Here is a 20,441-nt window from a genome sequence, read left to right as displayed (position 1 = left end):
CGCGTTTATGTGCATTTGCGTTTAGAAGCGTTTTTTAAAGATAAGCACAGGAGAACCTCCCAAATGCCCAGAATGCACTGAAAAGTGGTAAATTATTAACTATTTCAGACTGTTTCAGAGAAATACAGAGAGTAGAAGCAGAGTCAGCAGTATGTGTTGAGATAATTAGGTGTGAGTTGCTCATTAACATTTCTTTGTTTCCAAGGGTGGGAAAGGTGTCTGGTGGAATGAGTCATTAAGGTCACCTGGCAGGAGGTCTTCATGAGGAATTTGAGGTGTGAATGGTCATTAACATATCTTTTGTTTCCAAGGGTGGGAGAGGTCTGAGGTGTGAATTGGTCATTACAATGTGTGACAAGCTTGGTAGGGACATCCTGTTTTCAGTGTTTTGTCCATCTGAGTACCTTGAAAACACTTTGCATGCATTTTTCATGATGAAAAAAGGCTCTGGACAGCATCGGGAACTGGAAGAGTTAAAAAAAAAATTCAGACGCAAACGCTTATAAACACGATTTGCCGCGTGTTGACGCATTTACAAGTGATTTGCTTTAGAAACGCAGATAAAATTGACTGCTGAACGCAAGTTTTCTGCGTTAAAAAAAACGACTGTAAACTCAAATGCCTGTAAACGACTGAAAGAGAACATGTGTACATGGACACATAGGAAAATATTAGGGAGAGTTCAGGGGCTGCTGAAAAAAACACTGAACAGCTCCTAAACGTGACTTTAGCAGCTGCAGTGTGCATGAGCCCTTAATGTTAGATGATTCACAGTATCATTTAACCAACTACTTTCCCTTGTTGTTTTCCTCTTTTCCTCTTGGACTGCATGAGGCATGTCACCAGGGTCTGTCCTGTCAATTTGGGCTTTCTGGGTAGAGGTAGAAGTGGTTCCCTGGCAGCACATATTTTACTGCAGGTGTAAGTGGTGGATGGATACCAAGCGGGTTCAATCCCTACTCACTCTGTGTGTGCCCTAGAGCCACAGGAGTGGTAAGCACCCAAGAAAAAAGATAGCGGCCAGATAGAGGTCTCCTTTGACAGTGGCAGTGGTTGGCATGGCTGGATGGACTTGCAGCAACAGAATCACACAGTGGCTCTGGCTGTCCTATACAGAGGAATACACACTGAATCTGCTGGCAGCAAAACCTGCATAGCTCAGGAATCCCAGAATGGCAAACTGGATCCATTTCTCATGGTTCACTGTGCTGCTAGTGCTAGTGCTTGATATCTTTCTGCCTTCCTAGCTCATCCTACCCTTTGTCACCGAGCTGTAAACCAGACCATGCAAAAGTGGAAGGTCACATAATTGTTTTCTGGTGGCAGTTTTAAGCTACAAAATGACAAATATTTGCAAGCAGGAAGATATAAGAGGAAACTTGAGTGACAGGTATATACCTTTCCATTACTGATAAACTCTAGTGTTCTGATGGTTTCTGTGCAGGCTTCTTCTTCAGTAAAACCACATGTTAAGACAATCAATAGATTCAGGCAGTTAAATGTTTAAATATATCTTCATTTTTGTTGTATTACTAAGCTTGGTTCGTCCATTCTGGTCCTCTCTACTGGTCAGTAAAGTTGCTCATGACGTGAAAGGACCGATACCTAGGCCAAGACTATGCTTAACATCTCTATTACTTTCTGAATTTTTCTGCAGTGAACTGCAGACTATCAGCAAATGTATATTGATACAAATATAGGGACTATTATTTTCACTGCTATATGGATGGGAACTTATGGACTATAGAGAAAGGGAACTTTACCACGTTATGAGCAATTGGCAATCTTCATATAAGTTGAATAAAAATATTCAGTAGCCTACACAGACAAGCGACATCTAGTATACAGCTGAAAGCAAATATAATGCATGACATGATAGCACCGTTTATTGATTCTCACTCATTTGTCAAACAGACATGCTGACTGACTTCCCCTCAGATGCAAAATGTTATTCAAGAGCTCGGGGGAATTGCCTGTAAGTCGTACTGGCAGTGAAGGGAGATTATTTTTCAAATAATTTCATGGTCATATCTTTTCTGCTACAGAACACTGCACATTACAACTATCAGTCAACAAGTGTCATCCTTTCCTGTGCATTTCACAAGCTTTTACTTAAAGGAAGCTGACTTACATGAAAAGCTGTAAAAAACATTAACAGAAATAAAAATGCAACTTTCCATGAATTGATCACGCACTTTGGAGTTAGGCTGCCTGACCCCATTTAGTCACCGGTCACACTGCTGCGATTTTAAAATTCAGTGCTATTTCAGGTGCAATTTCTGAAGACTTTATTGCTACTTGTGAAGATTTTCAACAATTTCTTCAATTTGCAGTGCAATTTCCATTACGTTCTATGTATGTGAAATCGCAACACAACTGCAGAAAAAGAAATACAAGAACTACTTTAGAAATTGTGCTGCAGCAAATCGCAAATGTTAAGACACTGATATTCACATTCATTAGATGCGATTTCAGGTGCGATTTTAATTACTAAATCGCACCTGAATCGCACCGATATGACCGGGAACTTACTCACAGATTCAGATGGACTGATCTATAACAGATATGGTCGTACACACTAATAGTAAAATCCATCAGCTACTGATGCTTGGTGCCTTTGAGAAACTTCTGGATCTTGCATGTATCAAGCATGTGCCAAAAAATGTCTCATGGGTGGTCGCAAACACCCACCAATGTGGTCATCTGTTGACTGCTTATTCCACCCTCCCTGACTTTAAGGGGTTTATTTACTAAACCTGGTTGACTCAGAATCTTGTCCACTTCTGCATAAAAACCAATCAGCTTCCAGGTTTTATTGCTGAAGCTTAACTGAACATGCTGAGGTTAGAAGCTGATTGGCTACCATGCACAGGTGCCCAAGATTCTGAGTCAACCAGGTTTAGTAAATAAACCCCTAAGTGTCTGCTAACCAGGCTCAGTTCCCATCAGGGTAGATCTAGAAATGATGTAACTTTTTGTCAGTCAAGCCATCAAGTACATATATATATATATATATATATATATACATATATATAGTAAATACAGCTTACAGATGCCTACTGTTTTATGCTATATGTCCTTTCAGTAATTTTTAGTCTGCAGAAGAAGAAGCTTCTCATGCTTCCATAGGATTATGGTACAAGAGATCAGCTAGGTGTTAACTATCTCATGTATTGTAAGCTATGGTGAACTCCTGAAAATTCCCTTTAAAAAACCTAACCTGTGTTCAAGTTTAAGGGTCCCTTTAAATTGTAATTGTTGAGTGGATTTGAGTCCATGTCCCTAAAGCAATGTCATTCTTTACATAAAAGTAACAAGACATAAGGACTCAGACATACAGTGTAATCAATACAACCCAAACTGGATACCCGTCAGAAAAACATTTAACAATATAAGAAATCAGACTTTGTGCATCCTCAAAGTTCACATCCTGTCAGCTAGAGAGGAGATGAAAGGCAACGGTGTCAACTCTTCAAACCTGTTATGTAGCTATCTCGTTGAATCTAAAATATTAATAATGAATGTTCAAAATAAAATATTGAAAGTTCTTTTTGGAAATTACAAGAGATGAAAAAGGCATTTGAAGTTTCTGCTGCATTATACCTTTTTTTGCAGCACCTCCTGCCATCATACCCGTCTGAGTTTCATACTCACTTCATACTCTTCTTTGAATCCGTAGCCTTCAGCACATTTCATCTGTGTGATGTGCTGCAGCAAGTCAGCTACCCGGATGGCTGGGTGAAGCTGGCCTGTCTGGTAGGGAACATCAGCTGCCTCCCGTTTCTTGTATGTATGGGACTGGGCTAAGCTGCTTGTCTCGCTGTTCGTGTGGTTTTCATCTATCAGAAACAAAACAAAACAGGGTTAGTGATTTCAAACTTGTGTAAAATATAAATGAAATACAAATAAAATCTAAACATAAATTTAAAAAAAGCTAAAACACAAAAATATAAAATATAAATGAAAAACCAGTGGAAATGATATTATGAAGAGATACAAAGCTAAACACTGAGATAAGAAATATGCACATTTTAAATTACATTTTAAAATAGTTGGTAACGATGCATCAAATACAAATGAAACAGACAAACAAATTCACACAGTAGTTTGTAACAGTATACGCAACAGAGCTACAAAGTAAATAACTAACTAAAACTTTTTAAAACATATGGAAAAAAAATGGAACACAATATGGTTGGACACTGGTTTAGGGTACAGACGTTTAAGGTTTACAGTTCTACCCCACTCATTTGCATGCAACTTGTAACCAAGGTTCTTGAACAACACATGAAATGGGGCAAAACTGAGATGCAAACAGACAAAAACAGAACCAGCGGGTGTGAAAAAGACCTACATGGTTTCCCCTGCCATTTATCCTTCCAAGTGCTGGAAAAGTATACAGAGCTTTGCAATGTATCCTCATCCAGCATGGAAAAGGAGACCCACCTCCCCCATAGTTGTTTCTCCAGAGTGTACAAAGAGAAACTTACCATTAATTGGCACTTTTAAGAAGATATATCAGGAGGGAAAAGAGTAGGAAAAAAATAAGACAGGGCATAAGCAATTAAAATGTATTCATTATCAACAGCATGGCTCCTGACTGTGGTCAAATAGAATTGAAGAGACGGGGTATGAGGTCGAACTAAAAAGCCACAGAAAATAGGCAGCTAAGTGCTAAAAAGTTTGGTGGATCTATGATTGTATACCTATTATAAATAAAGGGCAAGTAACAAAATGTTTTGGGATTTTCTACTTGGAGCTAAAAGTGGACCCTTGTTGAAAAAAAATTAAGAGTGGCAATTAAGACAGATGTCCAACTCCTACACATCTAGGATGGGGTTAAGTAGCTGCACTTTCATATTTCAAGTGCTGCACCATAATATTGTGGCTCATTCATTACGGTATAATAGATATCTATATGCATCATAATATGTCAATGGAAGGGTGCTTACAAAGATACCATGGGCCACAGAGACACCTCAGTGTTATCACACTGAGCTCTTTGAATTACGGGTCTACTTTTATATTAAAAGTTGAAAACCCCTTGAAATTTAACCTGTAGTGAGGAATTATAGAGGCTGTCACTTTCAAGTCCTCCTTCTGAAAATTTTAGTACTCTGGCTGTCATGGTAATCCAGTGGCTTCAGTACTTCCTAAGTGACTAACTTTGAACAAGCATCCAGATTAGGAGTTTTAACTTTGCTTTGACTTTCTTAATATGCATGTTTGCTCCAGGTCAGTGCCTCAAGGTACTGAAGCCAGGAGCAGCAAAACAACTAACATTTTCACAAGGAGGTCAGCAATAGCAGCTTCCCTGTTTCTCTCACTAAAGGTTTCCTTTAATCCTACTGTAGTTCATCTATTTTATCTAGATGAGTATTTTTATTTAATGGTGAAAGTGATAAAAATAAAACATCTTTTCATACGTCTGATAAATTAATAGATCAAAAGTCATATGTCCACATATATTGCTTATTTTATAAAATTATCATTTAATTTAAATTAATTTTTACATAAGTCCAAATGCTTTACTTTAAATGGGTTTCCATCTGGGTATGATGCATCCTATAGTTTATGTATTTCATGCACATGTGCATAATGAAGACATAGATCTATGAAGGGATATTACTTAAAGGTAACATAATATATACAATCTACTACATCATGCCTAAAAATAAGATACGACACAAAGGACAAAAAACATAATGCCATTTAATTTTGTTTATTTTTAATTGTCAAAGAATCCATCAAATTTTTGTATCACAGTATATCCAACCTAACTCCATATCCTCATGAGATTCTGGTCCAGTCCTGGTTTTCAAACTCCCATTCTGGTCCTGGTATTCCAGATTTTCTACAGAAAATTAAAAATGCCATGACCAGAATGCATCGAAAAAACAGAACATTTGAAACAAAAACAAAGAAAATCAGTATTAGGAAAAGATAACAACACCCACCCTCCCACAAAAATTTCTGTACAAAATGTTTACATTGAAGTCATATTAAAAAATATATGTATACAGTTTTATAATGGAATAAAAATAATTGGTCATCAGAACTACATACCATGCAACAGTTTAATAAAGATCTCAAAAGCATCACAAACATTATATAAGCTTTCACAAAAGTATTTACATACTAAATGTTGCGGGAAGTAAACTCTTTAAAAAATAACATCTTTAGTGCTGTTTTCCTTCATTGAAAAAAACATCCATTTCATAAAAAGCCAAACTCATATACTTTATATTTACAAATGCATTTTCTTACATTTTATGAAACACTTGTTACTGTGATATTTAGATTACGCATTCAGACTGTACTTTTTTGGTAGATCTAAATTTTGCATACTTAATACATGTTTTCTGCTATGAAGAAAAGTTCAGTAAGCTGACTTAGAATTATATCTCTTTTATTATACAAATAAACGTTTTTATTTCTTTCATTCTAATTTATGCATTATATGGCACTTATTTTTAACTTTTACTTTATATATTTAATACATATTTTAGGAAAATACACATAAAAGTATACTTTACTGTTAAAAATATAAACATATGACTGTACAACGTATTATATTAATAAACTAGTGAACTATTACTAAATTTCATATCTTTATGCATTCGAATTTGGCAGGTCTGGCTGTTATGTAGATATACATATAAAATACATTTTTCTACTACACAAAAAATATACACAAACTAAATATGATAAACAATTATACCAACTTCATTACAGGTTTCCAAAGTTTAACTCCTTCCTAACATAATTTCCGGTTCTACCGGTCACTACATTATTAGCCCACCTTACTGCTGGGCCCAATAACTGTTGGACTGTCTGCTATAGTTTTAATTTCGCAATTGATCTGCTCAGTGATGGTCAAAGTCCATAAGGGGTCCCTGTGCAAAAATTAAGCATTAAAGCTTATTGAATTGTGAGAAAAATATAGTGAACTTTGAAAGAAAAAATTCACACCAAAACGATATTTATGTTTGTAAATTGGACAAATTTAGTAGAACTGCCCACAGACCCTGAACCCGACCAGAGTACCTTCAGTCACTGAAAGTACCAAGCTCATCAACCTGCCACTGAGGTTCTAGGGCCCATTACAGGCAGGAGAAGCCTCTACCTGGAATGACTTTCAGGACCTCAGAGGCCCTTGGTGCCTGTACAGACTGCACTGACATGTAAACCACTGGATATTGTTCATTTGAAAAACTTGTAGCTTGCAGCTCACACGACTCTTGTTAAAAAAGCAGTCTGGTCTTTATTCACTGATTAAGATTTATTTGAAATTGAGAATAAAATCAGAATCTACAATTGACTAGATATTATTGCTGGCATCTTTGGCATAGTGGATATTACCTAGTGGAGAGAAAATTTCTTTGGCTAGTAAAGATCCATAGGATGGTAAACAGGTTTATCAATATAGTTTAAACAATATTCATCTTATCAGTCCAAATACTGATGAATAAAAATACAATTAATATTACTTCTGTTCCTCTGGTACCAAGCCTGCGGACCTTTGGTACATACTGTGCAGCCCTCAGACCTCAGCAGCAGGAGTATTGAATTGTAAAGTGTAATGACAGTCTCATGTAACATATCACTGATCTCTAATAGTTTCCTGCAGCATATCTCCAGCCTTCAACTACACCTTTAGCATGTCCCCAATCTCTGTTGACCTTAAGCAGAATATTGGCTGTCTCTGACAGTTTTTTGTAGCACATCATACTGAATATTAAGTTCACCCTATAAAGATGTCAAGGACCACAGTTGAGTCCTCTTATTTCTGGTAAGTTGACTACCACTGTTTGATACCATACTGGGAAATCTACAGTTCATTAAATAATATTTGAAAGGAGAAAATGGTTTTCCTTATTCTTCACAGAGTTTATTCTTCTATTCATAAACAAGGTATGTTGGCATCCCATTGTATACATACAATGCTGTATACTATAAATACAAATTTGATTATCTAATTTATTTTGTGAATTAAAATTTTATGACAGGCTTTCTTGTCAGTGTCAGAAGTGCTGGACAGAGATAAGGGAATGAAAAAAATCTAAGATTTTACTTAATAGGCTTACTATAATCCTGCAATTAAATCTCACAGATTTATTCATCCAAACTGTGAGTTTTCTTCCCTCAAGGGACATTTATATGTGTGATAAAGCCCTTCACTAGATGGACATAAGGAACATTCTTTGAATTTGTAGATATGTGAACAAAATCCTAGACTGCCGTAGATTGTGTAATTGATATTTGACACAGTCTGTAGTGTTGAAGCAGATCTGCTCAAGGAAGAAGAACTATATGTGTCTGACTACTAAATTTAACACAAAATTGTGTTTAATCCTACGTGTTAAAATTCCTCTCCTTTAAATTCTAAAATAAAAATGTCTATAATATTTTGGTTGTTCATAAAAAATCTACAGCCTTTTTCATATGGTGTGTCAAGGAGACCTTTTACATTAAAACAGAGAGAGGTTTTACAAAAACTAGTCTTGTTCATATGGTTTTTAACATGTACATAAGCAGTGTGAATAAGAAACTTTCACAAATCTTTTAATAAGATTCAAACAGCTTTGTTGAAGCCTTTAAAGCACAATATTCTCTCTCTCTCTCTCTCTCTCTCTCTCTCTCTCCCCCTCCCTCTCTCACTTTAGACAAGCTACTAGCAGACTGTTGAAGTTCTACTGGCATTTTGGCATTACTGGCAGGGGATTATTTTTACTTCAAATTATGTGTATGACATTTTCCTAACCCTTGACCCCACTTTATGTATCCAAGGATATGTTGATTCCAATACATTGGACTCAAGCTACCTGTTGCAGTCTTAAAATATCTGTTTATTGCACAAAACAGATGGCTTCACGATGGGTATCCTCTACTCTGCCATGAGCAGATGAGTGGAAAACCAAAGGGAATAAATATATTTTGTTTGAGCAACATACATATCTTTTTTCCTAATCTCTACACATGTTTACTGCAATATGGTCTAGATCAGGCATGTCCAAAGTCCGGCCCGCGGGCCATTTGCGGCCCGGGGGTCGGATTAATACGGCCCTCCAACAGCCCTCCCTGCTCTGTGTAATGTGGCCCTCCCACGGCCCTCCCTTCTATGGCAGACAGTCTTCTGCTTGAGAGCAGAGGGCAGTGCGCATGCCTGACTGCGGCGCGTTCTCCCTGGTCTGTGTAAATGCGGCTGTCGCACGGCCCTCCCTTCTGTGGCAGACAGTCTTCTGCTTGAGAGCAGTGCGCATGCGTGACTGCGCCGCGCTGGGAGTGACAGAGGGCGGTGACGTCAGGGCCGGGCTTCCAGCGTGAAGTGTGTTTCTCTTCCCCTCCCGGCTGCCGAGCAGAGACTTCAGCTCCAGCTACCTTTTTCACCCTTCACATTAGTGCAGGTAAGTTTTTTTTTAATTTATTTTCAATACATTGTGAAAACTCAGCTGTCAGTTGATCTTAATGTTATGAAATGAAAAGTATGTCGTTTGCAATTAACTTGGCATAAAATAATTTATTTGCATTTAATTGTAATAGTTCAAAGAATGTTCGGAAAAATGTTCGGCCCTCCACCATGTTCACTTCATCCAATCTGGCCCTCTTTGAAAAAAGTTTGGACACCCCTGGTCTAGATGGATAGATGTGATGGGCCTGTCTATTACTTTGCTGAGATTTCTGTACTTATTGTTGCTTATGGGCCATCTATTAGTTTGTCAAGCATGATAGGGGTGTGCAGGTAATATATCTACTTAAAGACAACTTGTGGGCTTAGTGCTTTTGGTTCTTACTTTTTTTCTATTTTTAGTTCAGCTGATCTGTGTGACAGTTTATCTTTATGTCATTTGTGAAAATGTGATTTCAAAAAATGATAATCCCTGCTCCCATTAAGATCTGTGCTTATTATCCCTAAACTGAAACTGAGGACTTAACAAAACTGTTTATAGCTTGCCAAAATCATTACAAATGCTTTTCAGAAACCTGCTGTACACACTGTTTTTTTTTTGCTAATATGAACAAAAATATGACTAAAATCAGAGCGGTTACTAATAATATCCAATCACATTTCATCATTACAATAAAGCCAGGATTCTCCATGCTATAAGTGACTGCTCCAGTCCCAGATGATGAATGAAGTTCACATTTTTACATAACGGTATCCATGTGCTATTTTGCATATCTGTCAGCCAGAAAACTGACAAGAACCCAAACATTTAGGCTATGCCTGTCAATTTTAGATGTATGGCTAGCTTTATAGAAAACAAGCAATAAAAGAGACATTACAAAAGGGTAGACTACAATACGTGAAAGCTACAAAAACAACTAAAGAAGTATTGTGGAGAGCTGATATTACTCTTGAACATGATGGTTTAGTTAGCATGTATGTTAGCTAAGTAGCTAGCATTCAATTCCCACCAGGTTTTATGAAGTTTATATGTTCACTGTTTACTGTTGCATGCCATATTACCATGGTATACAAGGATCTTCCACAAACTATAGGATATATGAATAATTTAGCTGGCTTCAGATAGACATGGCCTCTGCTAAAGGTAATAACTGTGTGGGATGAGCCAATGGAGAAAATACATGTACAGTTGTTAGGTGGAGGCAGAGTAGGCTTCTCTGAAGAGAAACATTTCCTAGGGATCGCCTTAAAGTGGACAGAGTAGGAGATAGTCAGACAGATTGGGGTAGGGAATTGCATAGCATGGGAGTAGCTCGGGAGAAGTCCTGGAGGCGAGCATGGGAGGAGGTGACAAGGGAACTAGAGGGCAGGAGGTGTTGGAAGGAATGAAGAGTGCGCTTTGGTTGGTATTTTGAGACTAGGTTAGTGATTTAGCTGGGGGCCGAGTTGTGGATGGCTTTGTAAGTTGCTGTTAGTATTTTGAATTTAATTCATTGGGTGAGTGGCAGCCAATGGAGGGAATTGCAGAGAAGGGTAGCAGACACTGAACGGTTGGTAAGGTGGATGAGTCTGGCAGCAGCATTTCTGAAGGACTGGAGGGGGGATAGCCTTTGTAAAGGTAAGCCAATGAGGAGGAAGCTGCAGTAATCGAACCTGGTAGTGAATTAGCTTTGTGGTGTTATTGGTTAGGAAGGGGGGTATTTTGGAGATGTTATGGAGGTTGAGATGGCAAGCTTTGGAAAGTGATTGGATGTGGGGCCGAAAGGAGAGTTCAGAGTCCAGAATTACGCCAAGCATTCTGGAATGCGGGGACGGGTTGATGGTTGTACCATTGATCTTGACAGAGAAGTCAGGGGAAGGGGCAAGTGGGGGAGGAAATATTAGGATTGAGTTTGAGGAAGTGATGTGACATCCAGGCTGATATGTCGGTCAGTAAGTTAGTGATACGTGAGGAGACTGTTGTTGTGAGCTGAGGGGTAGAGAGATAGATTTGGGTGTCGTCAGCATAGAAATTATATTGAAAGCTATGTAACCCAGCTAAATAGAGAAAATATTTTTATGTTTTAGGTCATAATTAATATAGTGTACCCTACAAATTCAAGATAAAATTCATTTCCACGCAAAGCTAATATTTGTTATGTGTGGACATTGTTGGTCTGTATAACCTACTAGCTTCTTATATTTCTCAAAGACTCACACAGCAAGATCTGTCCAGTGTGTCTTTGCTACATTCTACAATAACATTTTGCTCTCTTGCAGTTAGACTCATCATTTATTTGTATTTTCTAACTTACATAGTATACATATGTGTAGTGAGACATTACCGTCGACCAGAACTGGGAGTACTGGTGAAGTCCCTGAAAGAATAAAGGATCTAGCATGAAAGTCAACTAGGCGATGACCCTACAAAACTGGTTAGGTTAAACTTTTAACTAGAACCAAGTCATGCTCTGCATTCCTTTGTAAAGTTACAGTACATAATCTTGGGGGGGGAAGTCAGGCTGAACATTGATTCATCAAAAAGGTTTCCTCACTATCACACATCCAGGAACACATTTAGAAGGTCCCTGTCATAGCATGATAGGATGCCAAGTAAAAGTTGCTAGAGTTTAAAATTAAATTTTATTGATTGTGCAAATGACAACAGAAAAAAACACCAGACAGCCCAGGCTTTTCAGGGGGTTCAGCACACCCCCTTTATCAGGGCTCTAAAATAAACAATATATCAGTTGGACCCAAAGCAAAGCTCCTGGAAAAATTCAATCAAACCAGGATGACTAAGATACCACTGTCGGTGGAAGAGCACTATGCTCATAGCTGTGTACTATGTGCTTTAGAGGTTTTCTTCTAAGGGCCTTTCACACTGTTGACCTGAGCTGAGTTCATGGGAATTCATATGCACTGTGTGACACAGTCCCCAGCACTCTGAACCCAGCACATTGCACTGTCTGCTCTTTGACAGAGATTTATTGAAATGTAACTGACAGTATGGTGCTCAGCCACTGACATGGGCCACCTTTTTAAAGATCATCTTCATGGTATGGATTAAATATTTCCAACATCATTTCTCTGGGTTGAACTGATATCTAGTTTATTTTAGAGGGAATGTGCTGAACCCCAGGAATGCATTGGCTGCCTGGTGTTTTTCCTGTTCTCATTTGAGGAATCAATAACATACCACTTTGGACTAAGGAACTTTTTGTTTTGTGCCTTCTTTGGTTAAAATACAATGTACTTCCCAAATCATGTGACCTCTGTCATTTGAGAGTGGCCCCTGTTTTCTTGGAAGATTCCGAACGCAAACCATTTGGCTTTATAAGGACTTCCATTATATACCAGGGTTCTGAATCCAGTACCTCATCTATCTCTACCTAGTATGATAGGATGTCAGGCATGTTACTGTTGTCACTCCACTGGAAAGGAATACCAAAAATTAGAGTTTGAACTGCTAACAATTAACTGAGAGGTTATTACCCTGTCAAACAGTTATCATGCTAGGTAACACACTCCTAATCTCAAAGATCTGAAGGATCAATTCTGAATGTCCGTAAGGGCATGCAATCTATAAACTGGTTTCACACAATTCATTATAACAGCCCAAGCATTCATTAATATCACTCAATACAGCATCGAGAAATAACTTCATAGCAGAAAACACAATGTAATAACCTCCATGGACTGTTTTTATGACTTGATAACATGGTATTTTTGCAATATCTAGAAATTTTTCCGAATTTCTAATGAAAGGACAGTAAATCAATCTGGTGAATGGATCTTAGACCATTTAATAAGCTATGTTTAAAGTACACCTGACATCAGGTCCCAGACCAGTAAGAACAGTGATAACTGTAAGTAGTTTGATGGCTCTGCTCCTTGAAGATATCATAAATGTTTAAACAAGAATGCTTCACATTAATTTGAAGATGCATGACAGTTAAGATCTGACATGTGATGTTTAATAAAATTTGCAGTGCTTGTTTACAGTGAAACAAGTTCAACATCTTCTGTTGTTTGAGTCTGAGTTTATTATACATTTCTATTTGATGTATAAAACTAATTACGCAGTACCTTAAAGTTGACAGCACAAGTGTTCAATGAAGAGAAAAAGCATTTATTCTACAAAAATGTCTGAAAGATTAAAATTTACAGGTGTGAAAAATAAATACTTTTAAAATTAGACTGTTCTACCAAAGTTAAGGGAATAGAAAGACAGGCATGAAATTTTCAGACAAACATTGCACATCAGTGGTAGCCAACATTTGGTTCTCCAGCTTTTACCTGGGCTACAATTCCCATCAACCTTGGAAACTTCATCCAGCAAGTAATTGATGGGAATCATAGCCCATTAGTAGCTAGTAGAGTCATTTCTTGGCTGCCACTGTTACATGTTTTACTTTAGAAGTATTCAGCTCCAACATGCAGTCACAGTGAAAAATTGTCCCATGAAAATATTGTAGTATAAGATTGTGTACAAGCCAAGTGGGCAAAGCTGTGATAGATTTGAATGACCCCCACGTATACAAAACAATCTTTAGTAGCACCATTTAATAAACATTGAATACTTTTCTTCATAACATGTTCAGCATTTGCATGTGTAAGAATCACTAGAGTCACTGCTGTGTGAAGAGCCAAACACAGGACGCATGGGTAAAGTCTCTTCTGCTATCACTGTCTATCCTAGTCATTTGTACAGATAACTTTTATGAAGGGAAATGATCTCACCTAGAATTGCAGTTGGCACAAATGGATCTGCCATACACCACAAGCAGGTCAAAGCAGGAAGGAAGAAAAGGATAAAAGAGAGGAGAAAATAGACAATAATTGATGCAAACTTTATAGACTACAGATTCAAGATACATGTTTACACAGAGGGAAGGTTTATAACACCGCTGCAAAAAAAAAGTCAAAGAAAAACAGTTTGGTTACTCTTATCAATGCTGTTGGCTAGACAGTGGGTGAGTCTAGCACAATAATGAATTCAATTCCCCCATCTCAGCAATGCATCATTTTAAAATCCTGTACTAAATACTTTCTGCTGCTATCTTTGCCCAGTATATCAAACCTACAGAAGGTAAGCTAGCCTTAGACGGATTCTTTTTTTTAATTTTTATTTTTTTAATCAAAAAAGACTGAACTGATTCCTCCAGCCATGCAGTCGAGGTGAATGGAAGACTCCACCCACTGCACAACTGAATTATGGCAGCTGGACTCATACACTGTCAGAACACACTGATCAGCGCTCCAGCTGATTGGCTACAAGTGCTGATCATGTGAAAATGTACCAACAGTCCTATTTAGGAGGAGTTGATCACTAGATAAACTCCTTTCGAATAGAAATAGTCATACATGGATCAAAATTCATCAGATTCCTCCTAAACCGGAGAAATTTCAATCCATGTACTGATTTCCAGCTTTAAGGGAGGACTTGCCTGGGATACAAGCTGCACAGACATACATCTTAAAACATATTAAAACACTACACAACTACCACAGCTAGAACCATAGACAACCCCTCATTTACCATCTATTGGTAAAAGAAACATTTGGATTTCATATGTGGCAACAGGAATTCTTTCATGAAACAGCTATCCCCATTACTGTTCATATAATTACAGCATTATGTAGTTTTTTTAGATTCCCAAAGAGCATGGAGATTATCATTAAAAATTAGCAAAAACATCACTGGAACAAAAATAAACAATTTGTAAGATTAGAGAGATATCTGATACATGGTGACCAGCATATTACAGAAAACAGAATCATCATAAGAACTATATTATCTCAACAATATACATTCAATTGGAAATGAAGAACACTAGATCTAAGATAGGGTCAATGGTGTCTTTGACTTGTGGGTTGCAATTATTATTGCCACTCCATTAGTAAAATAGTGCAAGTTTGATTCATTCAACAGTACAAGACATATATATTATTTCTTTTGTGTATGGACTCAGCAGTTTTGGTTCACATCGTGTATTTTGGTGTGATTTACTGCATACAAAAACCACAGCAGGGATGCCTGGGGACCCTAAAAAATCAGGGCCTGTATAAATGCCCATTGCGTCTTGAAGAAAATAATATATTCTTCAGATTTTTTTTAACATATAAAAAAGTCATTTTAACACATATTTTTACATATATTTGTAAATGCATTCCAATAATGTAGATTTGTATTTTTAAAGACAGACAGTATATTTGAAATGTATTTTTAAAAATATTTTGCATATATTTTGTATTAAAAATGCATTTCAACATACAGTATATATATATATATATATAGAAATACATTGAATATGTCAAAAATTGTAGCATTTCAAATATATGTCAATTATTTGGAAAGAATATTTTAAAAATATATTTCAAATAGATTTTTCTTCCATGTGGGAAAGCCTGCTGGCAAAGGCCCGTACGGTCTCTCCTGCAGAACAGAGTAGAAATGAATAAAGGATTCTAGTAGAAATTTTCTTCTTAGTATACTTTTCTTGAATAAGACCTCTTGTGTGTTGTTCTGCTAGTAATACAGTATGTACACATGTTTCTTAGCACTAAAGCTTTACACGGCATCTGCACCAGGACTAAAAGTAATCATGATATATACAGCACAGCTGCTCATACATGTGTGCATGGCAAGCTTTGCTGAGCTTATTTGAGCTGTATCATTCATATATCATAGGCAGAAATGCTGATTCAGTAATGTTTAGGGGGAAAATGCATAAGAAGTCAATATGAAATGGCAATGATAATGAATAAATGGACCATAGATGCTCATGTGTATCTACAAATATTGTAAAAATTTCAGCAGTTGAAGAATTTCTAGTCTAAGCTTGCTCAGCGGGTCAATAAAACTATGAAGCAGAGAATGGTGGACAAAAGAAAGAGTGAATAAGTCAGTGTTTCTCAACCTTTTTTTCAGTCAAGGCACCCTCTAAAATTATGGACAGTCCCGAGCCATCCTTTAAAATTATGGACAGTCCCGAGGCACCCTTTAAAATTATAGAGAGTCTTGCGGCACCCCATTCTAAAATATGAAAAACTATTCTAATAGTTTTATATATCACAGCAACATCCACACATGTAGGACACCCAACATTAGAGGTGATATATTCTTCCAAAGCAAACACACTTTTGCACACTGGTACTGACTAGTATTCCAGTGTTTCTCCTCTCCCTCAGTTTTTCTCCATCACTGAGCTAATGTGACCCCAGCACTGCCAGAGAGGGGCAGGGGAGGGTCAAACTAGAATGCTGTGCAGGCAGCTGACATCCTCCTTATCAACTGATGATGTCATTGGTTGTCAAGATGCTGGCGGCTAGAGGGTTGTAATGGTGCATAGTGAAAACTGATGGCTTTGTGTAACTAAAAGGCAGGTTTGTTCCCCCCGATGGCTTGTATACAAGTGTTTATGCAATTTTTGGACATTTTGCTAAGGCACCCCTGAAGAATCCTCAAGGCACCCCAGGGTTCCTGGGCACCCTGGTTGAGAAGGGCTGGAATAAGTAACACAATTCCTACCTATCTTATTGGCCTGAAAAAAAACTAATATTTATTGGACTACCCAAAATTTGATGAAGTAATATGAGTATCCACAAGGATTGTAGTGACATATTAAAAATGGATGGCATCCAGTATTTTTTTCAAGAATGTATCTAGTTCTCTGTACTTCATCAGCTTCCACAGCCTTTCCTGTACCTATAATAACTTGCTTTGAAGTCTGTGCATCTGCATGGCAACGTTTTACTGACTGGTAAATGCCATAAATTCCAGCAGCCTGCAAAAATCCTGCAGTGATATAGGGAAAGTAATGGCTCTGAAGATTCAAGTTCAGTTATAGTAAGGACAGCAGTGACAAAGAGACTTGAAAGAATAGCTATCACTACTGTGAAGCTGAGGAAGACATGTTAGTCAAATATCAGCGACTTCACAGTTACCTTGCTGGCATGTGACTTGGCTCTAGCTAATTGGTGCTTCTGGGTTATTCGCTGCTTCTCTTCTCCTACTCCTAGAAGAATATTGAGGTACTGAATAGCACAGATTCATTTCTTTTACAGCATTATACCTACTGCCAAGTTAAACATAGTCTCTGCCAGTATGAAATCTGCTCAACTCAAGGTTTCCTGGGAGGACATTGACATCACCAGAACTCAATGCAGCTGTTGATATGGGCAGGAAGGAGCCATATTCCCCAGACTTCCTAATGGTTTCTTTATAACAGGAAACTAAAATGCTAAGGGGAATGATGGGGGAATAACTTGCAGCACTGCAGCACAATTCTGTTTGATGAGCTCCTTTTAAAACTGCTTCTTTTTCCTTATAAACCTCACAGACTGCCATTTATATGCTCAAAGCCATGAACAGTTCCTATATTGAAATGGTGATGGCAACCCAGTTTGAAAACAACAAAACTAAAGCATTATCTTTGATGCTGCAGTGTGGTAGGCTAACTATTATGAAATTGCAGCCTACACCTCTTTCTGACATTGATTTACTTAAAGCCCAAATTCAACAAAAAAATTTGTTTAAGTATTGGACAGAAAAGGGTTAGAACCTCTCTCATGTTCCTATTTCTGTTTGTGTTCCTGTTGGGGAGATTTTTCAGGAACAGGGTACACTGGGGCATGAAGTAAAGGATTGGTATAGAGACAAAAAGGCTGATTTACTAAGGAACAAGTAAAGATTAATTTCAATAACCCAATCATATGAAAAGCTAATTCCTGTATTTTTATTTATTCTGCACATACTGTAATTGGATAACTGAAATTAAACTTTCAACTTTTTTAACAAACATTCTCAACCACTTTAGTAAATCAGCCAAATCTTTAAACTTTAAACGAATAGAGCATCTTCTGCATTTTTTTTTTGTTCCCTGTCTTGGCATTAGTTTCATGAATTTCTATTCCTGGGGTAAGAGAGACAGAAAGTGAGGAAAAATCTCCCCAACAGGAGCACAGACAGAAATGAAAACCCTACAGAACTTAAACTATTTTCCATTCTATACACAATTAAAGGAAAAAGTTACTTTTTCTGGTCACTCCCACAGCCTCGCTTTAGACCATGGAGTGATCCAAGACTTTTGGGTCTTAACATACAGTTTATGGCATTGTCACATGGAAGTGAGGTTTGAGGTGAAGGCTTCTCGCAAAGCCTGGTTTGCCTTTGACAACACTGTCTACTCTATAGATACCTCCTAGAGCGCCTTGAAGACAGTATGCTGACCCTGTTGCGAGTGCTTGGTCCTTTTATTGTTTTGAAATTGTATGTTACTTCACATTTTTGTTTAAATATTCTTGATGCTCCCTTCTTCTTTTGTTGTTATCATAGGAAAAACTTTAATAAAATTTATATAAAACTTTAATAAAAATTGTATGTTACGTCACATTTTTCTTTAAATATTCTTGATGCTCCCTGCTTCTTTTGTTGTTATCCCAGGAAAAACGTTAATAAAATGTATATATAACTTTCATAATAATTGTATGTTACTTCACATTTTTGTTTAAATATTCTTGATGCTCCTTGCTTCTTTTGTTGTTACCCCAGGAAAAACTTTAATAAAATTTATGGATGAAAAAAAAAGTTGTGGCTAGACCTGGGGCTCATTTTATAATGACTGATGTTAAATAATTAGCCCAAACCTGCCCCAAAATCAGCCATGACATAATATACCATCACTGTATGCAAATTATTTTTCATGAAGCCAGATTCTCTTTATCTTTATGCACACATGCTGAAAAATAGGATAATAATTGGAGAAAGTAGAACATCATTTCTGTATCCTGCTTACCTGGGTAGTATGAGTTGGGCACGGTTGTACTTAGAGTGTTTGTTTTCATTGTGAATGAAGATGGTGACGACACAGCTGCAAACAAAGAACAAGAATTATGCAAGCTACTAGATATCTGGCATATTAACATTTTCGCAGCACAATGGTGTGAACAGCCCCTAGGAGCTCATATACAACACCAACGCATTGTGTTGTTATTCATTGTTAATTGCACCTCAGACAAATGTAGTGTGCTGCAGCACATATGCACTATAGTGTACCATACTGTGTATTATGTCTACCAGAGCAGGACCCTATTAAGATACATTGATAGCCCATGCAAAATGAATTGTCTTTCTGACACATTACATTAAAATGCATGAAATTGTGGTGAATAGGCCCTCACTATGCTTTATTACTAATCAGTCAGCACAACATATATATATATATATATATATATTGTGACAGTATGAACGGCAAGGTGATGGATGGACGATATGTGTCACCTCGCATGAGGTCATACTGTGAGGTGTAAGGTGAAGTCCACTCCGGGTTTTCAAGGCCACAATGGCAGAGGTGGTTCCGGACCGGAGTTTGTGCTCCACTGATGACCACCAACAGGTGGTATAAAGGAGACAGGGCTGGAGCAAGGAGTTGCTCGTGGCCTGGGACTCAGAGGTATTCTGAGAGAGCTGTGTGTTTGCACTATACCTACAAGAAAAGGTTTGCTTTTGTTTGGTTTTTGGGTGACAGGGAGAAGTCCTTCACCTCTGAGAGAGGAAACATCTCCTGTTTAGTTAGTGCCTGGATGGCAAGGGTTTATTTTGATGTTTGTTTATTTTTGATATGTTACAAACCTTTTAAATAAAGCTGACAACCCGTCAGATTTTAAGAAAGCCTGCAGTGCGGTCTACCTTTGTCTCAGGGAAGGTGATCCCCCACCTGAGCTAACCCCACAATATATATATATATATATATATAAAATGAACAAACATAGGTACACTTATGTACTTAAATAATCAAAAACTTTAAACAAAATAACCAAAATGCTTAAGCTGGCCATATATGGACAGAATTTTGTTGAAAAAAATATTATTTTAGTATGTTTGATCCTCCAGTAGTTAATAGGATCAAATTGGTGATCGTTTTCTGCCATGGTGCTGAAAAAAATCAAAAGAGCAGGATGGAAAATGTTTCTTCAGCAAATTAAATTCTAACAGTGAATGTGGTTTCCCTTAGGGAAATTCCATTCATTCCAAAATCAAATGTTAATC

At 37.4% G+C, this 20,441-nt stretch overlaps 1 protein-coding gene across 10 annotated transcripts in view; it reads right to left on the bottom strand.

Moving 5' to 3' along the window:
• Positions 1-20,441, bottom strand: part of PTPRM (protein tyrosine phosphatase receptor type M) — a 998,088-nt gene that overhangs the window by 178,820 nt on the left and 798,827 nt on the right. For 4 of the 10 annotated variants that reach the window (XM_089670974.1, XM_089670976.1, XM_089670977.1 and 1 more), the window contains 4 exons: positions 19,189-19,263; positions 14,132-14,158; positions 5,777-5,854; positions 3,655-3,839 (listed from right to left, as the gene is read on the bottom strand). In XM_089670974.1, the coding sequence (XP_089527100.1) occupies positions 3,655-3,839; positions 5,777-5,854; positions 14,132-14,158; positions 19,189-19,263 (365 nt within the window). The remainder of the gene's footprint in view (positions 1-3,654; positions 3,840-5,776; positions 5,855-14,131; positions 14,159-19,188; positions 19,264-20,441) is intronic. The other 6 variants (XM_089670980.1, XM_089670982.1, XM_089670983.1 and 3 more) reach the window with 3 other exon arrangements.

The sequence above is a fragment of the Staurois parvus genome, unplaced genomic scaffold (genome assembly GCF_062004578.1).
Source record: "Staurois parvus isolate SC_StPar_1 unplaced genomic scaffold, SC_StPar_1.0 ptg000097l, whole genome shotgun sequence".
NCBI lineage: Eukaryota > Metazoa > Chordata > Amphibia > Anura > Ranidae > Staurois > Staurois parvus.
Note: the sequence above shows the minus strand (reverse complement) of the source record. Positions and strands in the feature narration are given on the sequence as shown.